The 13,770-nt window shown below is 51.1% G+C and overlaps 1 protein-coding gene across 1 annotated transcript; it reads right to left on the bottom strand.

The window, feature by feature from the left end:
• Positions 1 to 9: 9 nt before the first annotated feature.
• On the bottom strand, positions 10 to 9,678 carry Fbl (fibrillarin). The gene is made up of 9 exons (XM_027430489.2): positions 9,532 to 9,678; positions 4,634 to 4,825; positions 4,427 to 4,534; positions 4,247 to 4,341; positions 3,272 to 3,442; positions 1,918 to 2,050; positions 847 to 959; positions 230 to 375; positions 10 to 124 (listed from the first exon to the last, which is right to left on the bottom strand). The coding sequence occupies exons 1-9, from the start codon at positions 9,539 to 9,541 to the stop codon at positions 100 to 102; spliced, it is 993 nt and encodes a 330-aa protein (XP_027286290.1). The 5' UTR covers positions 9,542 to 9,678; the 3' UTR covers positions 10 to 99.
• Positions 9,679 to 13,770: the final 4,092 nt, after the last annotated feature.

Consider the following 13,770-nt stretch of genomic DNA (forward strand, 5'->3'; position numbering starts at 1 on the left):
GACAAGGGCGACAGATGAGTATTTTAATAGAAAACAAAACAAAACTACACGTGCAACAGTAGCAACACACATTTCTTCCAATCCAGACAGCTCGGGGTTTCAGTTCTTCACCTTAGGAGGTGGCCTGCGGGGAGGAAATCAGAGGGGGTAGTGTCAACATTTTCGGCTCCCCAGGCCCGGAGAGCTCAGGCTGCAGCTCAGGGAGAGGTCTGTCTCTTCTGGTACTCACCTGTACACACCTACAACCACAGCATGGTCGCGCTCGTAGGGCTCTAGCGTCAACTGCTCCTGGGGCTTCATGTTCTCCTGCTGCATTTTCTTCACTTCGGAGGCAAACACAGCTTCCGCAGAGGCTGTGGAGTCTATGCAGTTGGCCTACAGAGGAGAAAGGGCTTGAGGTCTGGGTGTTGTTTTAACCTTCAAGAACGTTTTCACTGAAGATTTGGAGAGCCAGGGTTGTGCAATCATAAAACTCCATTACAGCCGTTTTAATATGGCTTGGACTGGAAACAGGATGTTCCGTTTATCTAACGTAGTGTTTTAACTCAGGAATTTTCTTCCATGCCATGGTTAACAGTAAAACAAATGTAGCAACAGGCTAGCTAATTTTGAACATGGTGAAGATGCCTGAAGTTTTTTGTATTTCAAATTAAAATGTTTTGAAAAACGCACTTTACACTTGTTTAATATTTATTCTATCCAAACACTTCATAGATCAGTCTTTACTCCAACCTTTAAAGAGGACTAGTAAATGAAGAAACTGAGTCCAACAGGCTAAGTGACATGCTCAGACACAGGAGATCAAGTACCCAGCTACCAGGCCGCCTTACATTCCAACCCTCACACCTTAATGGAAATCACAAAGTGTCCTCCATTCCGCAGGAAGGTGTGGGCATTCAGGGCTACAATCCGGGTTTGGTCTGGCTGTGCCACATCCGCAAAGATCACATCCACCATCGCTAAGGAAAAAGGGACAGACAACCATTAAAAGTGGAAGCCATCAGAAAGCTGCCTAGAGCCTCCCAATGGGGGCCTGTGCTAGTCACCACCAGGTTCCTGGGAGTCTCTGCCTCCACTCTCACTCCCCACCACACACCCTCCCCCTCCAAAGCACCCCGGAGGTGGGGCCAGAACCCAGTCACATCACTCAGCCACTCCTCTTGTAAACCATGGTTGCCACCTACTCTGTGGCCAGCCCTGGGCTGGGCGTGGGGGACACAGAGACGAGTCAGACCCTGCCCTCGAGATGCTCCCGGGTCTGGGGGGAGACAGACATGTCATCAAAAAGAGAAGTAAAGGTGAGCAGTTAAATGCAAGACGTGGTCAGGGCTGTCAAATGAGGACAAGGACCAGAGAAGGGGCCAAGTGAATCGAAATGGAGGAGGAGGGGAAAAAAAAATCCCCCCACCCAACCAAACACAACAACAAAAAAGTACAATGAAAAGGCAATGCTTTTAGGCAGTATGATTTAAAATGCAAACAAAAGTAATAGAATGAAATCTCTTAAGAACTTGGAAAAGCAGATGGCAAGTATCAAGTACCTCGGGGGGAACTCACGAGGCTTTCCACTTTATACTAGACCTTGGAGGTGTTTAAACAAAAAACAAAACAAAAAAAACCAAAACAAAAAAACAAAAACAAAACAAAAAAAAAACAAGAAAACAAAGCCATTGGGTCATACTTGCTGTGTTGAGGGCTGGCATCTCATCAGATAATATAAACAAAGGCAAGAGGCTTTAAGACACAAACCAGGGCAGTGTGAAAAGGCATCAAGTGGCAGAGAGGACCAGAAGCGAATGGGTCTGACGACCCAGCACAATCCCCACCTGCAGCTCCTCACGCTAACTCCACTGGCCTTTCCTGGGAGACATGCAGTGGCTAATCCTACCTTCCCTGGGCTGTCCCCAGGCCCCTCACCGATAAGCATGCGGTATTTGTGTGGGTGCCTAGCATCTTCAATCACAGGAATAATGTTGGTCCTCTTCTTGGCCAAGTTGATGAGGTCACGGCCAGAACGGTGGGAGAACTCAACTGCATAGACCAGACCATCCTAAAATAAATCCAACAGTGATGAGCACACACTTGTTCTCTACCATGGTTGCCAAAATTGGGACTTTGTGTGCCACTTGTAGCAGGCCCTCATACCCTCAATAAAAACCCCACTCGCATAACTGTCATTATGTCTACTGTCCAGATGAATAGATGGAGAAGTCACCTGCCATGGTTATTCACAACCAATGAAGAGACAAGATGCTAATTTACCTGACCCAAGAGCCCAGGCTCCAACACATGCTAAAATCCAGGGCAGAGATGAAGGACAGTGCCAACAGCATTTGCACAGAGCGCTCAGCTGTCTCACTGAAGCCACACACTGTTAAATACCTACAGAAGTTTGAGTTTTGTTGCTGCTTGTATTTAGATGAGGTCTAACTATGTAGCTTAGGCTAGGAATATAAAGATGTGTGCTTTCACACCTGGCCAAGCACAGGGTTCTTCACCCACCAAATTAAAGACTCTTAATTCAGCCACCAGCAACAGACTGTGAAATGGGACCAGGAACTGCACCAGGAACTGGTGCTGCCACACAGAAACACAAGCCCACCAGGAGAAACCAAGGGCTTCGGGTGTAGCCATACCTGTCTAACATCCAATAGGCGCTAGGTTCAACCCCGATATGGGGGATGTGGGGGTGACGGGGTAGGGGGGTCAGTACACACAGAAAACTAGATTTGGGGGACATGAATATTTTGTGTTTATGTACATGGAAGCCAGGGGACAATGGTAGGTGTTATTTCTCAGGAACTCCACCCATTCTATTTCTCAGTCGAGGTCTCTTATTGGTGTAGAGCTTATCCATTAGACGACCTGCTGCGGATCAGCAAACTCCAGAGATTGGCCTGTTGCTGCTCCCATTGCTGTTACTACGAGGGGCTATCAGCACTCCTGGCTTTTTAAATGAATGCTGAGCATCAAAATCAGGTCCTCATGCTTGTGTGACAAGAACTTTAATGACTAAGCCACACTCCCAGATGTGGGACAAATTTTTCAAGAGGGCAACCGAAATAGTTTGGTATCTACATTCCCAGATCTGGGTCATTTTAACCCTGTCTACACCCCCCACACTCACAACTCTTTATTAAAATCAAGAATTCAGGAGCAGTACTGAAAGGAACTCTGCCTCAAGTTGTTCCTCTGAACCTGGCTCTACAATACACAGTGCAGGGAAATGGCCAGGCCTAGCTCCCCTCATCTCCACCAGCTGCCCACTCACCGGGCCGACGATATCAGAGACGTGGGAGACGGTGGTGCCTGAGGCTGCCCCAAGGTAGAGAACCTTGGCCCCAGGCTTGATGTGGATCTGGTCGACACCGCCCAGGATCGCTGCTGCCAGCTTGGAACGGAAGGGGTTCCAGGCTCGGTACTCAATTTTATCATCTCCCTCCTGACCAGAAGGGATGGGAACAGAAGTCAGTGCCAGGTTCTTGTGCAGGGTACCATTCCCCATAACCCCAGGGCCCTCAAAACAGACAGTGCATCTCAATCACTAAAAATCTAACACAAATGCACAGCAGGGACGGGACAGAAGTCACCCTGCCATCTCACGGGGGCTGCTCACTTGGGAAGAGAACAAAAGACAGTAAATACAGAGGGGACAGAAAGACCTGGGCACTAGGCATTACTTCCTGTCCTAGCTCCTGTTTCAGGTGCTGGAGACAACAGTGACTAGGACATGGATCCTGCCCTGAGCGGTAAGTACCCACTGAACAGACCAGCTCAGGAGATGGTGACAGAGAAAGACCAAGGCAGGAGAGGGGATGTGGCTGGGAGCAGAGCAAGGGAGCTGTGAGAGGAGAACGGACCAGCACGCGCTGGGACACTTCTGAACCAGAGCTGCAGTGAGCTGATAGGCCTATAGCTGGCCACAGAGAAGAGGACATGGGAGAACTAGGGCCGGGACTGCTGAGGACCACTTTAGATAAGCAAGGTAATGTGACAGGGCCTCGTCAGGAAGACCAGAGGCAGAGGATAAGGAACCAGTGCAGTATGGAGATGGAAAACGGGGCAAGGCCAGGGAATTGGGAGGGGGAGCCGGGAACCGCAGCACCTCAGAGGCTACGGCCAGTGGGGGAGCCTCAAGGTGCTTGGAGCAGTGTGCATGGCCTCACGTGTGCATAACATCCTCTGCTGTCGTGTGTAGGACACAACAGCAAGACTGAAGTGCAGGTGACGGGGGTCTGTGACTCACTGAAATAGAGACTCTCTTCTCCCCATACACAGATTCTCCAGGGACCAGATTCTTCGTGACAAGGGCGTCCTCCTTTCCTCGACAGATGAAGACACCTGGTGAGGGAGCCGAGCAGAGCGGGGTGAGGACTCCCAGCCATGGTCTACCTCTCTCGTCAGCTGATCCCCCCACCACACTCACCTTCATGCCGGTGGGGTTCCACCATCACATTCTTCCCTGCCTGGTTTCCTCTTTTTCCTCCCCGGCCGCCACCTCGACCCCGGCCGCCTCCAGACTGGAAGCCTCCGCCTGCAAGAGACAGCTGCAGGTGGAGAGGGAGGTCCCCACCTCTCCCTCCCTGCACCCCGCCCCAGAGTCTGCTCCCCCCCCCAGGTCGACCTCACTTACCTCGTCCACCTCCTCCTCCACCTCCTCGTCCCCTGAAGCCTCCACCTCCACCGCCACCTCGACCTCGACCTCCACCACCAAAGCCTCCGCGTCCCCCACCAAAGCCTCCTCGGCCTCCTCGGCCTCCTCCTCTACCGCCTCTGTCACCAAAGCCTCCTCTGCCACCAAAGCCGCCCCCACGGGGACTGAAACCTGTAGTAGAAACAAAGACAGGGCTCAGGACAATGAAGGCTAAGTAAGAAGTTTAAAGTAACCTTACCTGGCAGGTCCACAAAAGTGAGAAATCAGCAAAGCACACAGCTGCCTGCTCCGGAGATGGCCACTGCAGCCAGCCAATAACGCAGACCAGGCCCACCCAATGTCCCACCAGCAGAATGGACACATAAGATGAACAACAATGAAAATGACCTTCAGTTGTGCAACACACATGAACAAATCAGAGCCGCCCCAAAGCAGAGAAACCAATTCCTAAAAACCCACACCCAATGACACACTTTGCTTTTTTGAACTAGGGTGTCAGTACCCCAGGATGGCCTTGAAGTAACAATGTAGCTCCTGATGCTCCTGCTGCCACCTCCCAAGAGCTGCTGGGTCTGCACCCCTGGGCCTGACACCATATCCTTCTCACAAAGTATATCAGCAAGGGACCACTAGGAGCAAAATACGCCAGAGACTATCTAACTGGTTAGGGACGGGGGACTGCACATAGATAGTCTGATTTTCTTGGGATAGCAGATTCATGGAACTCATTTTACCCCTAGTATCAGCAAGCCCTACACACGCACGCACGCTTAGGGCAACAGGATCTCCTCTGCCCTCCCAACATCTTCAAGACCCACCCACGAACCTGTGTCTATCTGAAAAAGAAGTGCCACCCCCTAGCCTGATGCTCAGTCCTACAAACTCATCTCCCTTCTTTCAAGATTGTAACATTCCTCCCATTGGGGAGGGGGGGTGATAAGAAAATCCCCCCAATTTAAGGATGGGCAATGGTCTAGATGGGCCTTTAGAGCTCATCAGGAAATCAGGCCTACACAGTAGCACAGATCTGTGATCCCAGCACTCCAGGAGCAGGAGACAGAAGACCCCAATCTGCCCCTCCCACCTCCCCCAAAACCAGCTTCAGGGTGAAACAACAGTGTCCACTCAGCATCAAAGTGTGCGGGACTAGCAGACACCTGAGGCTTTGCTGGGTTTGATAGTTAGCGTTGGCTTAAAATCATCTCACTTGATGTAAGTTGTCAGGTATAAAGCTGTCAGGTAAATTTTTGTCAAGGTACCTTGAAACTACACCCAATTGTCAGCTTCAGACAATCTTTTTTTTTTTTTTTTTTTTTTTTGCTTGCTTTTTGCCCTTTCTATGACACTTCATTTAAGGAGCTGGGTACTGTAGCTCTAATGTGCCAGTACTGGGTTCAACTCCCCAGAATTCAAAACAATAAAAGACAACACAACTTGGTATCTATTCTTCATTTAATTTTTTTTTTGGGGGGGGGGGAGGGACAGCTCTGGCTGTCCTGGAACTCACAAAGATCCACCTGCCTCTGAGTGTTGGGAATAAAGGCGTGCACCACCACAGCCCAGCCATAATTTAATTTTTTAAATTAACAGTTTTAAACATTCCCAAGCCTCACAAGATCTCATCCTGCTGCTTCCAATCTCTCCCTTCACCATCCAGTGAAATCAGAGTTCTTTTCTTTACAAAGAATCTTCTAGCAGGGTGTTGGTGTTGCACACCTTTAATCCCAGACTGGGGAGGCAGAAGTGGGTCTCTGAGTTTGAGGCTAGCTTGGTCTACACAGAGAAATCCTGTCTTGAAAAACCAAAACTAAAACCCAAAGAAACAAACAAAAACACAGCCCCTCCACCCCCAAAAGCTCTGAGAAGGCCATTTTTCAAAAAAAAGTTCCCACATGACCATAATGTACAGACCCTAACTGAGACCCATCGACCAAGGACTTGCTCCCACCTACTTCAGGCTCTCTGCTGGACCCCACTCTCACCCACTAAGCAGCCATGTTTGAAATCTCTCATGAGCTGTTCCCACTTTGCAGACCCTGCCAACAGGGGCACGGTACTCCTGTGGCCCAAGTCTCATGGGCTTCTGATGCAACGGTACAGACTCTACCCACTGTGCCCTCGCCTTGTTTTCTTGTCATATGCCATTCAATTCTGGCACTCTCGCTGGCCCTCACAAGTTCCAAATGCACAACGAATTGTAAGATTCTGGTTACCAAAATACCCCAGCTCCCTGGACAACATGAAGCTCAATAAACATCAGCAAGTGTCCGGCCATCTCCCCAGAGGCTGGTGATTGGGGGGAGGGGTGGGGGAGGCGAGTCGTGAGGATGGCCACGCCATTGTCACCCAGGACCCTATCGGGGAAGGTGCATGGGAGTCTGTTGTAAAATCACATGACTTTGTATGCACACAGAGTATATAGGATAACGGAGCCTGGCAAGTTGTGGGTGTCTTCCTGGAGAGCAGTGGGCCGGGGGGGGGGGGGGGGGGGGGGGGGGCCTCTCAGCCCCAGATACTCAACATGTCTCTTGGTCTATTTCAGGTCCTGGAGTTTTTAGGAAAATGAACAAAAAAGACTCCATTACTCAAAGAGATGGCATGCCCACAATCTTCCCTCTAGTAGCTTTCCAGCAGAGCGAGGTATCACCTGCCCGCAATCCCACCGCTTGGGGAGGGTGAGTTTGAGGTCAGCCTAGGCTATACAACAAGATCCCAGTTCAAAACACAAACATAAAAACAACAAATGGCCTTGTTTAAAAATGCCCACCAGATTCTACAGCACACGTCTGCTTAAAAGTCTCCCCCAGCGAACTCTTGCTCCCCAGACTGACAGCTGGGAAACCAGCATGGGACTGATCCAGACCCCAGGAACATGGGTTTCAGTGGGAGACCTCAGAAATCTACAGGACCTCCTGTGGTAGTTCAGTACTTATCCCTAGCATACGTGTGGACTTTGGGAGCCCATTCCACATAGAGGGACACTCCCTGAGCCAAGACACACTGGGGTGGGCCTAGGCCCTATCCCAAAGGATATGATAGACTCTGATGACACCCTAAGGAAGGCCTCACCATCCAGGGGGAGCAGAAAGGATATGTAATAGATAGGGTTTTAGTGGGGGGGGGGTGGCAGGGGAGGAGGGAGGGAGAAGGGAAACTGGGATTGTCATATAAAACAATCTTGTTTCTAATTCAAATTAAAAAAAACTGAAAAAAAAATCTCCCCCAGCTGGTAATGGTGGCACAGGTCTTTAATCCCAGCACTGGGGGGAGAAGAAGCAAGAGGATCTCTGAGAGTTGGAGGCCAGCCTGGTCTACAAAGCAAATTCCAGGACATCGAGGGTGGTTACACAGAGAAACCCCATCTAACTCAAAGAACCAAAAAACAACAACAAAAAAAAGCAAAAAACAAACAAAAACAACAAAAGGATTCCTCCAAAGCTGGTTCTGTCATCCAAGACAAACTGTCACCACACAACTTCTTCCATCATTTGGTAGAGAAAGGTTGGAGGGAAAAGTCCTCCTGGGGCGGGGTGGGGGGAATCACAGAGCACAGGATAGCCGTAGAACACACAGCAATCCCTCCACCCTCCTTCGCTTCGCCAGACTTCCCCAACGGGGGGGGGTGGGGGGGGGATCCCAGAAATTCTATTCAACATGCTTGGGAGGGGAAGATGGGTCACTATACCCTGCACTGGCTCTCATCCGTCTACAGGAACATGTGGGCGCACGCCAGGCAAAAACCTGCCATTAGCGAAAACTGATCCTTGGGCACCGGTGCAAAGCTCATGCTATCATTACTGTAGCACACGCTGGTGTCAAACTCCTCACCCACCTACCCCAGCTTCCCGAGTACCGGGACTGACAAGCATGGGCTGCCACAGCCCGGAGTCACACATTACCAAAACAAAACAAAAAGCCACTTAAGCATTAAGAATCTGAGAAAGAAGCCGGGCGTTGGTGGTGCGCACAACTTTAATCTCAGCACTCGGGAGGCAGAGGCAGGAGGACCTCTGTGCGTTCGAGACCAGCCTGGTCTACAAGAGCTAGTTCCAGGACAGCCTCCAAAGCCACAGGGAAACCCAATCTCGGAAAAAAACCAAATAAAAAAAAATCAGAGAAAGAAAAGAGACGCTCCTACTGTCAAAACCAGAACGCGCACCAGCGTCCACCGTGCGGTGGATTCATCCACCAGAAAAAGGGCGGGAAATAAAGGAAACATTTTTGTCCCGCCGGGCGGCGGTGGCGCCCGCCTTAAATCCCAGCAATCGGGGGAGGCAGAGGCACTGGCGGATCTCTGAGTTCGAGGCCAGCCTGGTCTCCAGAGTGAGTTCCAAGGCCAGCCAGCGTCTCCTAGCGAGACGCAGTCTCAAAAAACTCAGACCAACACCAACCGCTCTCACTTCTGATCGCCCTGCCGGCTAAGGCCAGGCTTGCAAAGCGTCTCGCGGCGCCGAGCAGGGGCTCCCGACCCCCCGATCGTCAGCTCCTCCGGGGCTAGGACCCCGCCCCTCCCGGAAGCGCAGCGGGCGAGCGAGGGAGAGAGAGGGCGAGCCGCGCACGCGATCGCCGCGCAGCACCGCCCCGGAGGTCCTCACTCGTCCCCCCTGGGGCAGCGGTGACAGCGGGAAGAGGGAAGCACGCGATCCGGAGCCGTCCCACCTACGATCCAAGCCGGGTGCCCCTCTCTCCCCCGCCCCGCCCCGGAGCCGGGGTCAGGAGGGCCGGGATGCAGCGGCGAGGCTGCAGGCCGGTCTGTGCGGTCACACTCCCCGGCTCCCGAGCAGCCCCCGGCCGCCCTCCCTCCCTCCCTCCGTCCGTCCGTCCCGCCGCGGTGCCCGGAGCCCCGCTCCAGCCCGTGCCGCCGCCGCCGCCGCTACCTGGCTTCATCGCTGCGTCCCTCCCGGCCGCGCGGCTCCCGCAATCAGCAGCGTCCCCGGACTCCACGCGTCTCCGGCGCTCGCACGTGGAGAGGAGCGCATGCGCGGGGCGACGCGCGGCGCGTGACGGCAGCGCGTGGCCCCGCCCCCGCTCCCCTCTCCCGGAAGTGCCGTGCCTTGGGCGGGAATTCTGCAATCTCTGCGGGCTTCCCTCGCCCGCCCCGCCGCGGCGGCTTTTTCGCTCTAAGAGTCAGGGGTTGGTTATACTCGAACCGTGGTTTATTTTATTTTTTTTTCTCGAAGGTTTGCTTATTATTTTTTTTTTACACTTTAGCCCCGGAGGCGTTCCGGCGGCACGCCGCGTTGTCTGTGCACCACGCGCGTGCTGTGCAGAAGAGGGAGGGCGGGAGGGCAGCGGATCCCCCCTGGAGCTGCAGTTGCAGGCGGGGGTGGGACCCGATCCTGCGTCTTCTGCAAGAGCAGCGTGTGCTCGTTTTGCAGCGAGGCCCGGGCCCGCCCGGAACTTGAAGATCTCTGGGTCTCCAGGCTGCGCATATGCGTTTCCAACCCCCTCTCCCCCCCCCCATTTGCTCCTCACTACCCCTGCTCCCTACCCCTGGCCTGTTTCTGGAAATCTTCAGTCACCCTAATGTCGCTGCAGCTGCCTCTAAATTCACTGCCCGGCTGTCAGCGTCCTGGCTACTGCTGCTTGGCCGGTGGTTCTGCCGTCTGTCCCTCTGCGCGCCATGGATCCCGCCCCCTCTATGATAAAGATCCCATCGGTGGAGCAAAGGAGTTTGCACAAGGCCCGGGGTTAGTGTTGCACCACCAGGGGGCAGCACGGGAGCCACCTGGTCTCCAGGAAAATAGTCCCAAAGAGCCACATCAGGGCTACTGAAAAGACCCCATTTGCACCAACACCAGGCTTTTTGTTGCCTTATCAGGCAAAGGGTTTACCCTTGGGCCTGGGTGAAATGGCCGCTGAGGTTTACAGAGGCTTCTGATGGCAAAAAAAAAGCCGTGTAAATAGGCAACAGTCAGGGCTAGAATAGTGCCTGCTCCAGCAGGAGTTGTCTTTCAGAATTAAGTGGTTGTAGACGTGTAGCTTCCAGGAGGTGTCTGTGGAGCATCCAGGAGCTTCCAGGTTGCTATGACAACAGGCCAGGTGGATGCCAAGAGGGGGCTGCTTGGATGGTAGTCATGACAGCCAAATGCCAGGGAAGGGCTGGATGGATGGTTGTCAGGGTCACCCTAGCCTCCAACATACTCTCTTTCCTTTTTAAAGACAAAATAAGCCTTAAAGGGAATTCTCTTTTTTTTGTTGTTGTTGTTTGTTTTGTTTTTCGAGACAGGGTTTCTCTATATAGCTTTGGAGCCAGTCCTGGCACTCGCTCCGGAGACCAGGCTGGCCTCGAACTCCCAGAGATCTGCCTGCCTCTGCCTCCTGAGTGCTGGGATTAAAGGCGTGCACCACCAACGCCCGACTTTTCAAGGGGATTCTTACCATAAAATCCTATTACAGACACTGACAGTGCTTTAACACTGTCATACAGAGGCCAGAGGAGAATGTTAGATGTCCTGCTCTGCCACTCTCTGCCTTATTCTCTTGATATAGGGTCTGAACCTGAGCTAGGCTGGTGACCAGAGGGCCCCCCAAAGCCCTGGGGTTCCAGGCATGCTGATGACCACTCATTTTTTTAAAGATTTTATTTATTTATTTATTATGTGTACAACATTCTGCTTCCATGTGTATCTGCACACCAGAAGAGGGCACCAGATCTCATAATGGATGGTTGTGAGCCACCATGTGGTTGCTGGGAATTGAACTCAGGACATCTGGAAGAGCAGTCAGTGCTCTTAACCTCTGAGCCATCTCTCCAGCCCCCATGACCACTCGTTTTATTTTACATATGTGCTAGGGTTTGAACCCAAGCCTCATGTTTGCTCAGCAAGATTTCTTACCTGATGAGATGTCTCCCATGCTCTTAGTATTTCTAATTATTTAATTTAAAATCTTTTATTGATAAATAGGCCACATAGTATAAATTTGCCCATTTTACAACACAGTGACTTTTTGTGTGGTGTATTCGTAGGGATTTTAAAACACTTTTGACATTTCCAACATGCAGAAAAAAAAAATGCATTGTGCTCATATTTACCCCTCATCTCCTTCATTCCTAGGGAACCCTTTATTTTTCCCAATTAGCACCCCTCCTGCTTTCCTGTCTTTTTTTGTTGTGGATCCTGTGAAGGTAGCCGCAGCTGCCACGTGTTCTTGAGTGCAAGTGGTCACAACTTGTCCAGAAGACAGCGTCTTACAGCGTTCTTCACCATCATCCAGCTCTTACGGTCTTTCCAACTCTTCCTCAGCATTCCCTGGACCTTGGTGAGGCCGATAAAGATAGTTTATTTAGTTAGAACTTAACACTCATCAATCACTTATTCTCAGTGACTTCAGTAGCTGTCACCATTACAAATGGACAACTCCTTGTCCAAGGCTGAGAGCAGCACTGTTTTATGAGTAGAAACACAAATACTTAGAAGGCCGTTTTAGAGGTCCATTTAGCCCAACTAATAGTAGACCCCACCCCACCCTGACTCTTCCAGAGTCTTCGATCTCCTTAGCCTTGGACTTTTTTTCTTTTGGTTTTCTGAGACAGGTTTTCTCTGTGGCTTTGGAGGCTGTCCTGGAACTAGCTCTTGTAGACCTGGCTGGTATCAAACTTACAGAGATCCACCTGTCTCTGCCTCCAGAGTGCTGGGATTAAAGGCGTGTGCCACCACCGCCCGGCTTCCACCTTTATTTTTGAGACGAGGTCTCATTGAACCTGGGGCTCACTGTTGAGGCTAGGCCTGGCTGGCCACCAAGTTCTGGGAATCTACTTGTCTCCAAGGCTAAAATTACACACGTGTTCTGCCACCCCTAGTTTTTATACGGGTGCTGAGGATCCAAACTCAGGCCACCTCTTTTTGTTTTGTTTTGTTTTTTGAGACAGGGTTTCTCTGTGTAACAGCCGGGCCATCCTGGAACTCTCTCTCTAGACCAGGCTGGCCTTGAACTCACAGAGATCCTCTTGCCTCTGCCTCCCGAGTACTGGGATTAAAGGCGTGTGCCACCAACACCTGGCCAGCCTTGGACTTTTAACAAGGTTTACAGTACCAGGCATGAATTCCTTCCTATGGAGCTAGCCAAAGATCCGATCAGAAAGTGGTTAGTTGCCCCCAAACAGTTATGACACTATTACACCAATGGACATAGCTTGCCTCATCAGCTGGTATTATAACAGGCAGGACCCATGGTTGGGTAAAAAAACTTTGGTAACTTTTCTGTCCCAGCAGGCTACAAAGCACATTCTGGTACCATGAAGCTAGCCAGCCAGCAGGGAGGAAGCTTCTAGTTCAGGTCCAGCTTGATGTATCTGTATCCTGCAGCAAAGTGTGTGGTGTCTTCAGCAATATGAGTTTACCATCCAGTTCTGACAGGCAACCCAGAGAAATGGCCATAGCCTGTATTGTTTGGGGGCTTCTGGGACCTCCCTCTCTCTCATAGGGAGACATTTTATGCCTGGCCTTGAGATTTTCATTTAGTAACTTTGGCTCCTAGGAGTATTCAGAGGTATTCATGTAGAACACCCCCATACAAATGTCTTTAGTTTTTAATTTTTTGGTAAATAATGTTTCCAGTTCGTGTGCATGTTTTTGGTAACCGTCTCTCATACCCCATCTTTTCCCCATCTCCCGCTCCACCCCATATTAACACTTTCCATGCCTCATATACCTTCCATCTTTAAAATTCCATGTGTATTCCTATGTCCCTCCCTCATCATGGGTCCTGTCTTGCTTTCTGACCTCTGCTCGCTCATTCCAATTTGAGCTCAGAAACCTGAAAATTCAGATCTAAGGTCCACAAATGAGAGACTGCATGTGGCACCCGGGTTACCTCACCAGGGAGCAAATTTTCCAATTCCATCAACTTGTGTGTTAGGAAGTATGGTAATTTTAGTATATATTTTTAGACCCCCGAAAACTCAAGTATCCGGGGTCCCAGGCCACGTTCGGGCGTTGGTGGCGCACACCTTTAATCCCAGCACTCGGGAGGCAGAGGCAGGCGGATCTCTGTGAGTTCGAGGCCAGCCTGGTCTCCAGAACAAGTGCCAGGATAGGCTCCAAAACACAGAGAAACCCTGTCTCGAAAAAACAAAAACAAAAACAACAAAAATAAACAAATAGATCTGGTTA

Source organism: Cricetulus griseus, chromosome 9 (genome assembly GCF_003668045.3).
Source record: "Cricetulus griseus strain 17A/GY chromosome 9, alternate assembly CriGri-PICRH-1.0, whole genome shotgun sequence".
Classification (NCBI taxonomy): domain Eukaryota; kingdom Metazoa; phylum Chordata; class Mammalia; order Rodentia; family Cricetidae; genus Cricetulus; species Cricetulus griseus.